Here is a 17,570-nt window from a genome sequence, read left to right as displayed (position 1 = left end):
AGGTTGAATATTGTGAAAATTTCAATTCTACCCAAAGCAATCTATACATTTAATACAATCCCAATCCAGATCTACCAATCACTAATTTTATACGGAAAGGAAAGAGACCTTGGATAAGCAAAGCACTACTGAAGAACAACAAAGTAGGAGGTCTCACACTACCAGATCTCAACACCTACTATACAGCCACAGTAGTCAAAACTGCCTGGTATTGATACAATGACAGACACATAGACCAATGGAATTAACATTGAGAACCCAGAAATCAATCTATTGACCTGGTCAGCTGATCTTTGACAAAGAGCTGAAATCCATTAAATGGGAAAGAGATTGTCTGTTTAACAAATGGTGCTGGCAAAACTGGATATCCATTTGCAGAAAAATGAAACAATATCCTTACCTCACATTATACATAAAAACTAACTCCAAATGGATCAAAGACTTAAATGTGAAATCTAAAACTATAAAGTTCCTCAAGGAAAAACCAGGGGCAAATTTTGGGGCCTTACTATATGACATAAATAGACTGTCAACGTAACTCAAATGCACAAACAGCAGAAGAGAAATTAGATGAATGGGACGTTCTAAAAATTAAATTTTTATGGCTTCCAAAGATTTCTTCAGAAGAGTCAAAAGAGAACCTACAGACTGGGGGAAAATGTGAGTGATCAACACGGTGGCAATGAGGAAGAGGAAGATATAGAGAGGTGCGTGAGAGGTACGACAACAAAGATGAACTGTTTTGTACCTACCACACTGCATGTCAGTGATGGCAAACATTGATCTATGGGTGGAAAGATGGGTGGACAGGCTAAACAATTAGGTATGCCTATGCAGGGGGAAGTGCACCCATGACTATGTGTAGGGATGGCAGACAATGTGTCTACAAGTGTATTTGGGTCTTCTGTAAGAATTTCCAAGTATATAGTAAAGCTGACAAGGGACAAGGTTGTAGTCACTTCTTGGGCACAGTCAGCTACCCAGAGGAAGTGAATAATTAGACCTGTAGACTCAAGACCATTGTCGCAGGGGACATCAAGTTCAATTGGCATAAAATACTACACAAAAACGCTGTTCCACATCCTACTTCGGCAAGTAGTAACTGGGATCTTAAAAGCTTGCAAGCAGCCATTTAGATGCAATGATGGGTCTCTCCTCATCCAGAGCAAAGAAGAATGAAGAAAACCAAAGATTCATGGAAACAATAGTCCAAGCGACTGGAACACCATGTGATCCTCAGCCTGTATGACTATGACACCAGAAGAACTCAATGGTGCCCAGCTACCACTGTCAACCCCTAGGAGAGGGGAATCTATGTAGGAGATCCTGGATAGAGTGGGATAATAATGTGGACCAAAACTCAAAATCAATTTAAAAAAAAAAAAGGGACCAGGTTTGCTGGTCTGATAGAGCCTAGTAGAAACCCTGAGACTATGGCCCCCTAGCTTCCCTTCAGGTCTGGAAATGAACCCACTCCCACGGCTTCCAGCCAAACAAAAGACAGGCATATGAGCTGAACATTTACATTAGGTAGATACACGCGTTGGAGAGATCGATCATGGGAGATTAAAAAGGCTGTGTACGCCCAGAAAGACAGCTCAGGGGGCAGGAGTGCATGGGAAGGAAGGACACAGGGAAGAGGTAACTGGGGAGGAAGGGATGGGGGGAGCTGTTGCATTGTGGGTAATTGCAGTCAATGTCATGAGACAAAGTCTATGTGAGCTGCCAAACGGATAATAAATTTACTTCGTAAACTTTCACCCAAATCTCAAATTTTTAAAAAAAGCAGATTTTAAGACTAAAATTAGTGAGGTTTAAATGATACTACAAAATGTTAACTGTCATAAGTCAAAGGAACAATTGGCAAACATTCGGCAGTTTACATATATTCAAAAAAAAAGCCAAACAACCCCTTGCCATAGATTTGATTCTAACTCATAGCAACCCTCAAGGACAGAGCAGAACTGCCCCGTGCTCCAATGCTCCAATCTTTACAGAAGCAGACTGCCACATCTTTCTTCTGCAGTGCAACTGGCAGTTGTGAACTGCTGACCTTTCAGTTAACAGTCAAGCACCTAACCACTGTGCCACCAGGGCTCCTATAATATCTGTAAAGTATCTGTACACAGTATAGTCAACAGTATGCAAACAGAAATATTTCATGCAAAAAAGGGGACTGTGGTGAGTGTACACTTACCCTTCTCCTCCCATTCTTGTTATCTTTAGGCGAAAATCCACAGAATTCAGACTGGGAGGCTTCCATTTCAAAATATCATCACATCGACCAGGCTTATATTTCTAAAATGAGTTAACATGACAATAATAATAAATAAATGGCTTTAAAAAAAACTTGAAACAGTCAATTTATTGAACAATCATATCTACTTTTTATTAAGAAACATTACTATTTCTTTTCTGAATAAAATTTTTGTTATCTTCAACCAATGAATGAGCATAGTTATCTATCCTTTTACTCACAGGCTCTGTCCTTTCCTCACACCAAAGCCTGCCAAAAACATGTAGATTTTTGTGTGTCAAACTCCAAAGCAAGAATAAATTCAGTTATTCTATACAACCTTCCCATGACTCAAAGGAAACATGACAAAAAAAAATATTTTTTTTTTTCTTGTTCAACTTTACCAAGGCAAAATTTATAATGAATAAAATTAGTCAATTTGAACTGTCTTCTTCAATGAATGCTGACAAATGGAGAGTCACATAACTATTATGAAAAGCACAATACAGGAAATTTCAACCCCTCTTAAAGTCCCCTCAAGGGACAGCAACCAATTCCTTCCCTCAACCCTGTGGCAACAACTGATCTGCCTTCTATCACTTTAGCTGTGCCTTTACTAGAATTCATAAAATATTCTTAACATAAGACTTTTGTGATCTATCTAAGTTGATGTATGTGTTATTAGTTTGTTCCTGTCTATTGCTGAGTAGGATTCTATGTTACATATATACTACAAATTGTTTATACACTGACAAGTTCACAGACAAGTAGGCTGTTTCCGATTTTCTGCCATCATGAATGATGCTGGTCGGAACATTCATGAACAAGTTGTGGACATATGTTTTCACATTTCTTCTTTTCCCCTCACTCTTCATTACATATCCAGGAGTGGAATGGCTGAGTCATATGACAAATATATGTTTAATTTTATAATAAAATGCCAATCTGTTTTCCAAAGTAGCTGTACCATATTTCCCATTCCCACCAGCAATACATGACATGTCCAGTTGCTCCACATTCTCCCTAGAACTGGGCAATGTCAGTTTGCTTAATTTTACTCATTCTAATGTATATGCCTCCTAATTTTAATGTGCATTTTCCTAATGACAAAATATGTTGAAAATCTTTTCATGTGTTTATTTATCATCTGTTATGGGTTAATTTGTGACCCCCACCAAGATAAGTTCAAGTCCTAACCCCTAGTCCCTATGCATGTGACCTTATTTGGAAATAGTACCACTGCAGATGCTGATGTAATTACTTAAGTCAACATGAGGTCATCATACTGCTGTGGAGAGGGCTTTTATACAATATGATCTTACAAAAGGAGAAGAGACACAAGAGAGAGAAAGACAGGGAAAAACACCATGTGAAAACACAGACACTCTCACGTGAAGACAGAGGCAGAGACTGGAGTTATGCTCCCAAAAGCGAAGCCAATGCCTGAGAGTACCAGAAACGGAAAGAGATAAGGAAAGATCTCTCCATTGTCTTTGGAGAGAGTATGGTTCTGATGACATCCTAAATTCAGACTTCAAGCACACAATATGAGAAAATAAATTTCTGTGGTTTTGTTTGTGGTACTTTGTTACAGCATTAATATACCATCTGAATATCTTCTTTGAGGGCAAAGGTGGTTCAGTGATAGAATTCTCACCTCCCATGAAGTAAAGGAAACTTCTTATCCTAAAGTCACTACAATTTTCTACTGTTTTTATACAGAAGTTTTACAGTTTTTCCTCTTTATTTTTCATTATATGATCCATTTCAAGTTAATTTACTTATATGATGTGAAGTAAAGGACTAAATTCATTGTTTGGCATGTTGTTGTTGTTGTTGTTGTTATGTGCCGTCGAGTCGGCCCCGACTCATAGCAACCCCTCCTTGGGTTTCCGAGGCAGTTATCAGTACGGACATTTTCTCCTGTTGTTGTTGTTGTTGTTGTTATGTGCCGTCGAGTCGGCCCCGACTCATAGCAACCCCTCCTTGGGTTTCCGAGGCAGTTATCAGTACGGAAGTAGGATTGCCCAACCTTCCTTCCAAGGAGTGGCTGGTGGGTTTGAACCGCCAGCCGTCTGGTTAGCAGGCAAGTGTCTTAGCCACTATGCTACCAGAGCTCCATATGGGTATTAAATTGATTCGACATCATTTGTTAAAAAAGATTATCGTTTCTTCATTGAATTGCCTTAGCACTTTTATCAAAAATCAATTGTTTATAGATACAGATATATTTTTGATCCCAATAAACTGATGCACTGACTTATGTGCCTGTCTTTCTGCTAATAGCACACTCTCTCAGTTACTGTAAGTTTTAAACACAGGCTGTGTAACTCTTCTTTTCTTTTGTGAAACTCTTAATTAATGCAGCCCATTTGCAATTCCACCTAAACTTTAAAGTCAGTTTGTAAATTTCTGTGATAAATAAAAGTCTATTAAGATTTTAACTAGGATTACACTGAGACAAGAGGTCAATTAGAAGAGAACTGAAATTGTAACAATATTCAATGTTTTGATTCATGAACACTATAAATCTATTTCTTTAGGTCTTCTTAAATTTATCTCAGCAATGTTCTGTGGTTTTCAATAGACAAGTTATGTACAATTTTTATTAAATTTACTCCTAATAACTCCAGAAATGATTATCTCTGCTTTGCTGGCTATGCAAAGGAATTTTACTATATGGATCATAACAAACTATGGATAGCACTGCAATGAATGGGAATTCCAGAACCTTAATGGTGCTCATGAGGAACCTATACATAGACCAAAAGGCTATTGTTTGAACAGAACAAAGGGATACTGAGTGGTTTAAAATCAGGGAAGGTATGTGTCAGGGTTGTATCCTTCCCTCACAATTATTCAATCTGTATGCTGAGCAAATAATTCGAGAAACTGGACTGTATGAAGAAGAGTGTAACATCAGGATTGGAGGAAAACTCACTGACAACATGTGATACGCAGATGACACAATCTTATTTAATGAAAATGAAAAGGACTTGAACCACTTTGATCTTTGTAGATCAAAGACTACAGTCTTCAGTATAGATAATACTTCAACATAAAGAAAACAAAAATTCTCACAACTGGATCAATGAGCAACATCACAATAAATGGACAAAAGATTGAAGTTGTCAGGAATTTCATGATCCATGATCATCACCCATAGAAGCAGCAGTCAAGAAATCAGATGTCATACTGCACTGGGAAAAACTGCTGTAAAAGACCTCTTTAAAGTATTAAGAAGCAAAAATGTCACTTTGAAAACTAAGCTGCACCTGACCCAAGCCGTGGTATTTTCAATCACCTCATATATGCATGTGAAAAATGGACAATAATCAAGGAAGACCAAAGAATTGATGCCTTTGAATTATGGTGTTGATGAGGAATACTGAAAGTAACATGGACTGCCAGAAGACATAAATCTGTCCTGGAGGAAGGGCAGCTGGAATGCTGCTTAGAAGTGAGAATGGCCAGACTTCGTCTCACCTACTTTGGTCATGTTGTGAGAAGGGACCATTCCCTGGAGAAGGATATCATGCTCAGTAAAGTGGAGGGTCAGCAAAAAAGGGGAAGGCCTTCAACAAGATGGATTGACACAGTGGCTGCAACAATGGGCTCAAGTATAGCACAGATTATAAGGATGGTGCAGGACCCAACAGTGATTTGTTCTGTTGCACACAGAGTTGCTATAAGTGGGAGTTGACTTGACAGCACCTAACAACAATTTCTTATTTTTGATACTATTATAAATGATAATTTCTTAAAATTTCAATTCTCCATATTTCATTACTAGTTTATAGAAATACAGTCGATTTCTTAATATTGGCATTTGTACTGTGACTTTTTATTTACTTAGAAATTCCAGTGGCATTTTCGTAGCTTCTTTAGGATTTTCTACACAGATAATTATTTCATTTGCGAATAAAGGCAGTTTTACTTCTTCCTTTCTAATTTGTATCCCTTTTATTTCTTATTCTTGCCTTGTAACAATGGCTAAGTCATATAGTACAGTTTGTGATAGATGTCTTTTATGAGGTTGAGAGAATTTTCCTTCTACTACTAATTTGCTAAGACTTTTTATTATAAAAGGATCTTAAATTTAATAAAATTCTTTTTGACACACCGTGAAATGATCACATTTTTTTTCCCCTTAATTCTGGTAGTAAGTTTTGTTATATGCACTATCTTTTGAATATTAAACCAAGCTTGCAGTTAAGATGAACCACACATGGCCATGATGTCTTACAATTTTAATATAATGGTCAATCTTCTGTGAGCACTTAACAAGATTGTAGATTCTCCTATAGTTGGATGGAGAGTTTTATAAATGTCAATATGCGGAAGTTAGTTGATAATGCTGTTAAAGTCTTCAAAATCTTTGCTGATTTTCTGTCTGCTCATTCTACCAATTATTGACAGAGGGATATTGATATCTCCAATTCAAATAGTGAATTTGTCTGTTTTTCTGTACTTTCATCAGTTTTTGTTTCATGTACTTTTAAACTCTTTGTCAGGTATCTCTCTCTCTCACTGCCGTTGAGTTGGATCCAACTCATAGGAACTCCTCCTTGGGTTTCCCAGGGGGTATCACTACGGAAGTAGATTGCCCAACCTTTCTTCTGGGGAGTGGCTGGTGGGTTTGAACTGCCAGCCTTCTGGTTAGCAGTCAACTGCCTTAGGCACAATACCACCAGAGCTCCTTATTAGACATAGATAAACTTAATATTGTTATATTTTCCTTAAGAACTGACTCCTTTAATATTATAAAAAGACACTCTTTATAGTAATATTCCTTGCTCTTAAGTATACTTCAATACTAATATAGGAATTGCAGCTCTCTTTCTATTATTGTTAACATGGTATTATCTTTTTCTTCCCTTTTACTTTTAACCAACATATGCCCTAAATTTAAAATGGATTTCTTATTGTCAGCATATAGCTAGGCCTCCACTCAGTTCTCTAATCTTTTATATATATTTGTACATTGGAGGCTTCAAAATTCAAATAAATTCAAAATATTTTTGTGAAACATCTCCTTAAGAGTACAAATTTGGTCTATTTTGCGTGTCTGTGAAAGATAAACAAATTTTGAACCCTCCTCTACCACAGTATAATCTGTTAGAATAAAAAGATTATAGGAGATATAAATGTTTTAAATGTGTATTAAAAACACAATAAAGAAGGAAAATACTTTACCCAGGTAGATTAAGGACTGATGTTGTTGTTGTTGTTGTTGTTATGTACCGTCAAGTCGGACCCGACTCATAGTGACCCCTCCTTGGGTTTCCAAGGCAGAATCACTATGAAAGTAGATTGCCCCATCTTCCTTCCGAGGAGTGGCTGGTGGGTTTGAACCGCCAGTCTTCTGGCTAGCAGTCAAGTGCCTTAGGCACTATGCTACCAGAGCTCCCTGGACTGATGATAAAGGAGCAGATATTATAAGTCTTGAGGGATGGGTAATATTCATTCATGCAGATTTGGAGCATGAAATAAACATGAGCAAAAATACAAGGGTAGAAAAAATATAGCATCTACTGAAGGAGAGAAACCTATGTCAATTCAGTGGGGGCATATTATGGAAAAATATTTAGGAAGGAAAAGTTGCTAAGTCCTCGTTACTAATATATTTTTTTTTAATATACAACTCAAATTTTATTTTAACCAATTTGTACAAAAAGCCCTAGTCAGCTCATTTATTTCAACAGAATTCCATATAATAAAACCATATAATGACAAATTAGTATAATTTAGTATTGTGTTTTTAAGAAACACAAATCATTAACGTTGATACAAAAGACATTTTATCTGTAGCACATTTAAGAATATAAAATACATTATTTCTGTCCCTTCCAAGTCTTGTGTTTAAATATGAATGAATATAAAATCAAATGTATAATATTTCAATGGAAGTTCCTACCCACTTATTTGACCTGAAAAGTTGTTTTAGGTAACATATATCCTTCAGGATGATCACACTACTTGGAAACAAATATCTTTAAAACAGACTTACTTTGTGTATAATTTTTCAGAATGTTGATGTTCAAGATTTCCCATTAATGAAAAATTCTAGTAAAATTTAGTCTGATTCCTAATAAAACATATTTTAAAGAAATATCCCATACCATTCAGGAACAATAGCTCACTATGATAGTAAGTGACTAAAAAAAAAGGAGAGGAAGAAGGGAATGTCAGGAAGCAAAAATGGGCTAAAAACAACAGTGAGTGAGCTTATGCAGGTTTTTTTCCCCCCTTTTAATTTTTATTGTGATTGGGTGAAAGTTTACAGAGCAAGCTTGTGTAATTTTAAAAAGGTTATGTCCATCCTACCCCTACCCCATTCACAACCTCTGCCAAGTGAATTTTCACACTTCAAGATAAACCATCATTTACTTCTGTTCCCTATTCTTTACATAAGTCACGACTACTTGGAAACCAATATCAAAGTAAATTATTACATAATACAAGAATGTAAATTCTACGTCAGCAAAAATTATGTCAAATTTTGTGCCTATGAAACACCTAGCAAAATGTGCAATAAATACTTGATGAAGGATAAAAAAAGAGAATTTTAAAACTTACTATAAATATGAGTCTCAGGTATATTTAATTTTAAAAAATAAAATAATTGAGATTATAAAATAATTTAACAATATTCACAAAAGATTATGTGTAAAAATCACTGTCAAAAGAATCCTTTTTTCATGATCCATAACATAGTAAGTGCAAAGATACTATATATACAGGAACTTAACAAGCCTTTTAAAAATAAATATTTATGAGTTACCAAACTTGAAATCCAGAACCTTGGTGAACTATAAACAAGGATATAAAAACATTCCTTTAAGCTACATGTTCCAATGTATAATTAGACAGTAATACATTTGAATTTCATTAAATTCACCAGTTTGTGTCTAGACTAAAATAATTATCAAAGCTATATTTAAATGACACACACAATACTTATTTCTATAGAAATAAATCTGATTTTACCAGGTGAGCTGTCAAGTAAAATGATGGGAATACATTTTACCTGCAGACAATTACCAACTTAAATTAAGATATCCATTATCACCTTTTTAAAAAAAAAAGTAATGAATGCAAATGTCAAGGAAAACAGTAAGGTGTTTAGCAAAATGTTTATCAGATGAGAGCAGAACCTGGACTACAGGTAGAAGACGGCCATGTGAAAAAAGAAAACTCTCTAAAATTAAAGCAGAGAAAACTAAACGGAGGCATAGTGATATATTTGTTATATAAAGCAATGGTTCTCAAGTAGGAGTAATTTTCACATCCTAAGGATATTTGGTAATACCTGGAGATTTTTTTTTTTTTTTTTTCTTTTAAGGAGCTCTGGTGGTACAGTGCGTAAGGCATTTGACTACTAGCCAGAAGGTTGGTGGTTTAAACCCACCACCTGCTCCACAGAAGGAAGATGAGGCAATCTACTTCCATTAAACTCAGAAACCCAAAGGGGGTTGCCATGAGTCAGAATTGTGAGTTTGGTTTTTATGGTTTGGAGACATTTTTGCTTGTCACCTTGAGGATAAAACCAAAAAACTAAACCCACTGTCATCATCTCAATTCCAATTCATAGCAACTATGCAAGACAAAGTAGACTGCCCTGCAGGGTTTCCAAGGCTATAAATCTTTCATGAAGCAGACTGGGATATGAAAAGCTAATTTAGTAGGTAGAGGTCAGAGATGCTGCTGAACATCTTAAAATGTACAGGACACTCACCCATCACAAAGAATTATCCAGCCTAAAATGTCAACTGGGCCAAACAGAAAAAACTATATGCAAACGCTAGTAGTAATAATAGCAAAGAAGGGTAAGATATTTTAGTCCTTCTTTGCCTCTACTAGGAGCTCTGCTGACATAGTGCCTAAGGGATTTGACTGCTAACTAGAGGCTGGCGGTTCAAACCCACCAGCCACTCATCGGAAGGAAGGTTGGGCAATCTACTTCCATAATGATACCACCTTGGAAAGCCAAGGAGGGGTCTCTATGAGTCGGATCCGACTCCATGGCAGTGAGTTTGGTTTTCGGTTTTTGCCTCTGCTAGTAATTAAGTTGTTACTAACTTAACGATTTTAAGCAAGTTCAAGATATATGCTATAGCTATCTTGTTTGTAAAATGGCAATAATAGTACTTTGTTTGCCTAAAATACACTATCTATACCAGAGATATCTAAAATGCCTTGCAGCCGTATGCTACTCTATGATTTCCACTACTAATATGTGAGAAAGTATGTTATCAGAATATATATTCCAGGACCTATAATGAGACCTGAGGCTACAATGATGTCTTCTAAGGCATACTGCCATCTCCACAAGGATTATACCAGAAGCTAAGAAAGAATCCTATCCTCACTATCACATTAGTTTTATTCGTTCATTCATTCAAGTATTAAAAAAGAGGAGGAAAAAAAAAAAAAAAAAACACAGAAGAAACCCTACATGGTAATGTTCCTGGTTAGAAAAGTATAACAGCTCTAGACTTAGTAACTTGATAAGATCCTAAATCCATGTTTCACTGAGAAACAAACAGGCAGATATCTATTGTGTTAAATAAGACATAAATATCCTGTATCGAGGAAAAGTCACTTCAACACTATGTTACTTCAGTACTAAGTAACCATTATGTATGTACTCAGTAGCATACCAGACACGGGAGATACAAATACTAACAAGACAGAGAGCTTGATCACATGGGGTTTTCAATGTAACCAGCAAGAGAGATTATAGGAAATAGAGAATTGCCAAACTTAATATAATAGAGTTGCCAAGGAAGTACAGCAAAGAAACATTAAAACTAGAGTGAGGGGTAAAGGAAAGTATCCTGAATAAGAAAAATTTATTTTAATGAAAAATTAAGTTAGAAGAAAGTTCCAGACAATGGGACCAAGACCATGTATGAGTTGAGGGGAAATTTACCAGTTTACTGAGATTAAGTTTACTCATTGTTCTATGCTGTTCTTATGATGTACAGAGAAAAGAAACAAACAAACAAAAAATACCCAAGCTCACTGCCTTCACTTCAATTCAACTCATAGCAACCCCTCCTTGGATTTCCGAGGCAGTATCTCTACAGAAGTAGATTGCCCAATCTTCCTTCTTAGGAGTGGCTGGTGGGTTTGAACCTCCAGCCTTCTGGTTAGCAGTCAAATGCCTGAGGCACCATGCCACCAGAGCTCCTACAGAGAAAAGAGCAGTTCTCTAATAAAAATAGATCAAGGCAGTCATTTGGCATTTCATTTCTGAAAAATTACAAACTTGGTACAGAGAGCAGGGAGAGGTATCATATAAAGAAGCAGTGGAAGAAAATACACACTTTCCAGTTTTCAAAAGCTTGCTGACATTTCTCATTTACTTATAAAGCTTTTAATGTTACTTTATGAAAACTGAAGTTTGGATTTGGGTGTAAAATTGCTAGAGAACTGATGCAATTTCTTGGTTTAAAATTACTTAAAAACACATTCAGATTACTATTTCAATGGATCTTATTCACAGGTCTAATTTCTTCTGTTTTAATATAAAATATCTGTAGCTTACATTTCTAGTAAAACAATTTTTGAAAAAAACTGTAATTACACAAAGACCTCTGAAACCTCAGTTTTCCATATCTGGGCAGTTCCACAGAACTAAAACTAATTTTAAAATTTAGTCAACAAGGAAACTGGGATAGAGGTAGGTTGAATGAAAAAAGCCAATCTACTTCCGTAGTGATACTACCTCAGAAACCCAAGGAGGGGTCGCTATGAGTCGGGTCTGACTCAATGACACATAACAACAACAACGACGACGAAGTGTCAAGATCAGCACTGGACACAGGTAAAAATATTAGAAAAATGAGAGGTCCTGAAAAGCACACAGTTAAACTCTCTCTCTTTACACATAAGCAATCTGATAACCTGAAAGGTTATGCCTTGTACAAAAAATGCCTGTTGTTGTTGTTATATGCTGTCAAATCAGACCTGACTCATAGTGACCCCTCCTTGGGTTTCTGAGGTGGTATTACTACGGAAGTAGATTGCCCAACCTCTGGTATGCTACCAGACCTCCCCCTACAAAAAAATGCCTAAATCACAGTAATACAGAAATTATCTTTGTACAGGTAACAAAACAAAGAATATCATTTGTCAAAAGGTAAATGATAAAAGGTTGAAAAGGTTGGGTTAGATGTTCCCATTAGATGAGATTATAAAACTGTTGCAAAGGCAACTCATTGTACATCAGTTGCTTTCAAGTACTCTTAGCTTATTTGGTGCTGAATGGTGACTAAGAGGGAAAAGCACCTGGCAAGCATCCTGGTTAGCAGGCAGAGACCTCAATATAATAAACTTCTTCAGCACCAAAACCACTTAACTCATCTTTATCACTTAAGCAGGAGCTCTGGTAGCATAGTGGCTAAGGCACTTGACTGCTAACCAGAAGGCTGGCGGTTCAAACCCACCAGCCACTCCTCGGAAGGAAGGTTGGGCAATCCTACTTCCGTAGTGATACTGCCTCGGAAACCCAAGGAGGGGTCGCTATGAGTCAGGGCTGACTCGACAGCACATAACAACAACAACAACAAATCACTTAAGCACCAGTGAAGACCTACTAAACCAAGAATCCTCGTCTGTCTTTAGCACAGGCCTAATCTCACAATAAACTCTGAACCCACTCTCTGGGTCCACCAACGTGCCTTCCCTACTCCATTAATCTGCACTCTTCCACCCTACACACGGCAATATAATTTGCTCCTATGTCAATTTCTTCGCAGAACATAAACTCCATTAGGACAAAAACTGTCTTTATCCATTTTCATATTTTCAAAATTCAGCAATGTGTCTGACATACAGTAGACACTCAATATTTATTAGATGAAGGAATGAGAGTTCATGTATTCCACAACCCATGATTGTTGTTGTTTGGTGTTATGTGCTGTCAAGTCACACCCAACTCATAGCGGCAGGTTTAACTTTGTATTAATATCCAAGACTACTGTCACTTATAAAATTCTATTGGCGTTTAGAGCTAGCTGCATCTCACAGAGATGTTTCTCCCCCCCATCTGGTAGATACAGATCTAAATAAAAGTAGTACCCAAACTCTAGATACAAGTAACTTCTGCAGGCTAGTTACTTTATAATACATCAAGTAGTTTAAATTCCTTTTTGCTAATTTGTACTGCACTGTTCCACTAAAATAATTTTCTGTATTCTTAGTATTGATATGCTTGTCCTCTGAGTTAGACAGAAGGTAGGGAAGGTAATTTATTTTAAAATAAAGTGAGAGCCATTTTGTCCTCCTATCAAAATTTCTGTTTAGCAGAACAATTTGATTTCCCTGTAGATCAGTGATTTAATACATATGATTTTTAGAAAGTTTCAAGAGTCCCCAGTTAGCTCCAGGAAGCAAGGAAGTTCTCAAAAATTTACTGAAAAAAGTAATTTTATGCTGCATAAAATTATGAAAACACACACACTGAAAGAGAGTTGACAGCAAGAAAATACGTACTCTCACACACACACGATACAATAGCATACAGCAGATAGTAAGTGGAAAAATTAATAAATATTACTACAGAGACTTACTCTGTTTTGTTAAAAAATCAATAGAAAAATATTAACATTGAACATTTAGCAGAGGTTTTAAAAAATCATGTCTACCCTGAAACTACTGCCAAGAGAAAAATCTTTAAAATTTAAACCAAAAATATCCCCTGAAGTCTTCTCAGAACCAAATAGTTTAGCTTACCTAGTAAAAAACATCTGCCTTGAACTTTACGCTCTGTTAAAAAGCGTGAAGAAACTGACACAAGCAACTTGAAAGATTAGACAGAAACCTTAGGTGGCAGTGAACTTACGTTATTGGGAGAGGAATGACTCAGAAAAAGATGGTGAGAATGTTTACACGTTTGAAAAATGTAATCAGTGTCACTAAATGGTACTTATAGAAACTGTTGTGAATACGTAGGTGTGTTTCACTGTGTATTTTTTTCAAGAACAACAAAAAAATTGTTTTTAAAAATGATATCCATTAAACAGTCATTTGGTGTAAGGTAAATTTTAATATCTGAATCCATTTTGAACAACACACAATCCCTAAGTTTCTATGCTCTGACTTCTTTCACTGTTACTCACTATATCTAATCTACACCTAAGACTCCAACTATATTCACAATGAAAACTACTCCCAAATCTTTACTTGTAATCCTAATTACAGGTAATCCAAGAAGATCTAGATTCTCATTTTCAAACATAAATTATATCAAGCACAAGTCTCCTCGTAAATGTCCTGGGGCAACTGAAACTTGCAAATCTAAAACTGAATCATCTATATTCTTGAAAAAAAGAAATAAAGAAAAAGAATAAAATGAAACACAACTACTTCCTTTCTCTTCTGATTTCTATTTCTGACTAACATGAAGTTCCCAACCTGGCAAGTTCAAAACTTCTGAATCATCTCTGATGTAATCTCTATCAATTGTCTTCATTACTTTTTCACACAAACTATTGTGATAACCTTCTAATTGACATTCCTTATCAACAGGCCCAAGGAGCCCTAGTGGCATAGTGTCTACGCCATCTGACTGCTAACCAGAAGGTTAACAGTTCAAACCCACCAGCCATTTCACAGAAGGAAGACTGAGCAATCTACTTCCATAAAGATTTACCACCCCAAAAACCCAAAGGAGGTGGTTATGAGTTGGAACTGACTCGGTGGCAGTGAGTTGGGTTTGGATTGGTTTGGTTTGGTATCAACAGGCCCTATTAAAAATAACTGATTCAGAATATGCCTTGTTAGATGGCTTATTTAATAAAATAAAGCTTCTCTGCTTAACAACCAAAGCCACGACCACCATTCCCATATCTAGCCTTATTTTTCCTCTAGTTTTATCCTTTACTGAGAATCCTTGAGTGGTACAAACAGTTAACATTCTAAAGTGCTAACCAAAAAGTTGAAAGTTTGAGTCCACCCTAAGGAAGAAAGGACTGTTGATTCACTTCTGAAAAATCAGCCACTGAAAACCTTATAAAGCACAGCTCTACCCTGACATGGATGGGGCTGTCCTGAGTCTGAGACAACTCAACAGCAACTGGTTTTATATCCCTTACTGTTGCTGTTGTTATGTGCTATCGAGTCGGCCCCGACTCAAAGCGACCCCTTGGGTTTCCGAGGCAGCATCACTATGGAAATAGATTGCCCCATCTTCCTTCCGAGGAGGGGCTGATGGGTTTGAACTGCGAGCCTTCTGGTTAGCAGTCAAGTGTCTTAGGCACTATGCTACCAGAGCTCCTATATCCCTTACTAGGAACCATAAAGACAATAACAATTCCTAATGGTAACATTTACTGAGTTATTTTCCAATGGCACTGGTCTGAGTGCTAGTAAATCATTTTATTCTCAGAATAATATCTATGACAAAAGATAAATTAACATAATCCCCCAATTCACTGATTATAAAACCGAAGCATAAAGAAGTTGGTAACATTCTCAGATAGGGTAAATATTTGAACCCAGGTTTTTACTCAGATCCTCAAATCCATACTAACCACTACATTATACTGGGGCAATGGAAAGAGAAAAGTTTTAAGACATTGCCTGTTAAGATGTACTCAAAAGCCCTGATATAAAACGTATGTCTAAGATAATAATAAGAAAAGAACTGCATTCAAGTTTAAAGCAGGAACAGTTCCTCAACAGCAGCACCAATGATGTTTTGAACCAGCTTATTCTTTGCTATGGAGGATGGTCTATGCATTGTAAGACGTTCAGCAGCATCCTTGGCCTCTATCCACTGCAGTCAGTCATAATTCCTCCCACTCAGTTGTTATAATCAAAAAACGTCTCCAGACATTGTCAAATGTCCTTCAGTGGAGGGGAGTGTAAAATCACCCCAATTAAGAAACACTAGTATAAAGTTTTCATTTTCTCCTTTTATTTTTTCTCTAACAAACATTAACTGCAAACATTAACTGATCAGTCACTAAGTCTGTATCAACCTCTGTGCTAGAGGTCAGAGAGATGAAAATAATGGAGGATTTCAGACAAACAGACAATTAAAATGAATTATGAGAAGTTTTATGAAATATGAAGCTCACAGTGCTTTGAAAGCATGTAAGAGAATATAATGTGGCCCATAAAGTCATGAGATACTTCCCACAGAAAGTAGAATTTAAGCTGAGACTAAGCCAGGCACAAGTGATGAGAGTAACTAGAAACCAGAGAAAATATAGTGAATCTGAGGAATTAAGACATTCAGAATGCTTACCTCATATGTATAAAACAGAGGACTTAACATTCATTTTCCTATGTTATACTGTTGTTGTTAGGTGCCGTCGAGTCGTTTCCAACTCACAGCGAACCCATGCACAGCAGAACGAAACACTGCCCGATCCCACGCCAGCTCCACGATCCCTGCCATACTTGAGCCCATCATCGCAGCCACTATGTCAATGCATCTTGTTGAAGGCCTCCCCCTCTTTCATCGACCCTCCACCCTACCAAACATGACATTCTTCTCCAAGGAATGGTCCCTTCTGACATCATGACCAAAATAGGTGAGACCAAGTCTGGCCATTCTCGCTTCCAAGGAGCATTTCGGGTGCACTTCCTCCAGGACAGATCTCTTAGTTCTTTTAGTAGTTCATGGTACTTTCAGCATTCTTCGCCAGCACCACAACTCAAAAGCATCAACTCTTCTTCGGTCTTTCTTATTCATTGTCCAGCTCTCACACGCATACGAGGCGATTGGAAATATCATGCCTTGTGTCAGGCACACCTTAGTCCTCAAGGAGACATCCTTGCTCCTCAGTACTTGAAACAGTTCCTTCATGGTTGACTTTCCCAATGCTACACGTCCTGACTGCTGCTTCCATTGGCATTGATTGTAGAATCAAGCAACGTGAATTCTTTGACAACCTCAATTTTCTCTCCATTTATTGTGATGCTGCTTATTGGTCCTATGTTATAGATACTAAAAATATCACCGTAAATGAGATGGGCATGGTTCCCGAACTCACAGTACTAACAGTCTACTGAGGGAAATAACAATTTTTTTAAATAACTAAAATTTACAATCCACTGTTTAAACCTTTGAAAAGAATCTTGTCAAAAGATAGAATCACAGAACAAAGTCACAACTTACAACTCACTTCATAAGACTGGACATTCTCAAGGTAGCACCATCTTATTTGATAATCAAAGGATGAATGGAATTAACACAAAAATTAAGAAGACGTTCCGGCAAGATGGCGGACTAGGCAGAAAGACTGCACAGACCCTCTTCAACAAAGAAAAGGGAAACCAATTAACACAGACACAGAAGATAATCCTGGACCCCTGA

General features: G+C 36.8%; 1 protein-coding gene across 1 annotated transcript in view; it reads right to left on the bottom strand.

Moving 5' to 3' along the window:
* Window positions 1-17,570, bottom strand: part of RNGTT (RNA guanylyltransferase and 5'-phosphatase) — a 521,901-nt gene that overhangs the window by 200,312 nt on the left and 304,019 nt on the right. Inside the window, 1 exon segment of the mRNA XM_042782266.1 lies at window positions 2,198-2,298. Coding sequence (XP_042638200.1) covers window positions 2,198-2,298 — 101 coding nt within the window.

This window comes from Orycteropus afer, unplaced genomic scaffold (assembly GCF_000298275.1).
Source record: "Orycteropus afer afer isolate SDZICR_OR568_19922 unplaced genomic scaffold, OryAfe1.0 scaffold00011, whole genome shotgun sequence".
Classification (NCBI taxonomy): Eukaryota; Metazoa; Chordata; class Mammalia; order Tubulidentata; family Orycteropodidae; genus Orycteropus; species Orycteropus afer.
The sequence above is the reverse complement of the archived record's forward strand: the minus strand, read 5'-3'. Positions and strand labels throughout refer to the sequence as shown.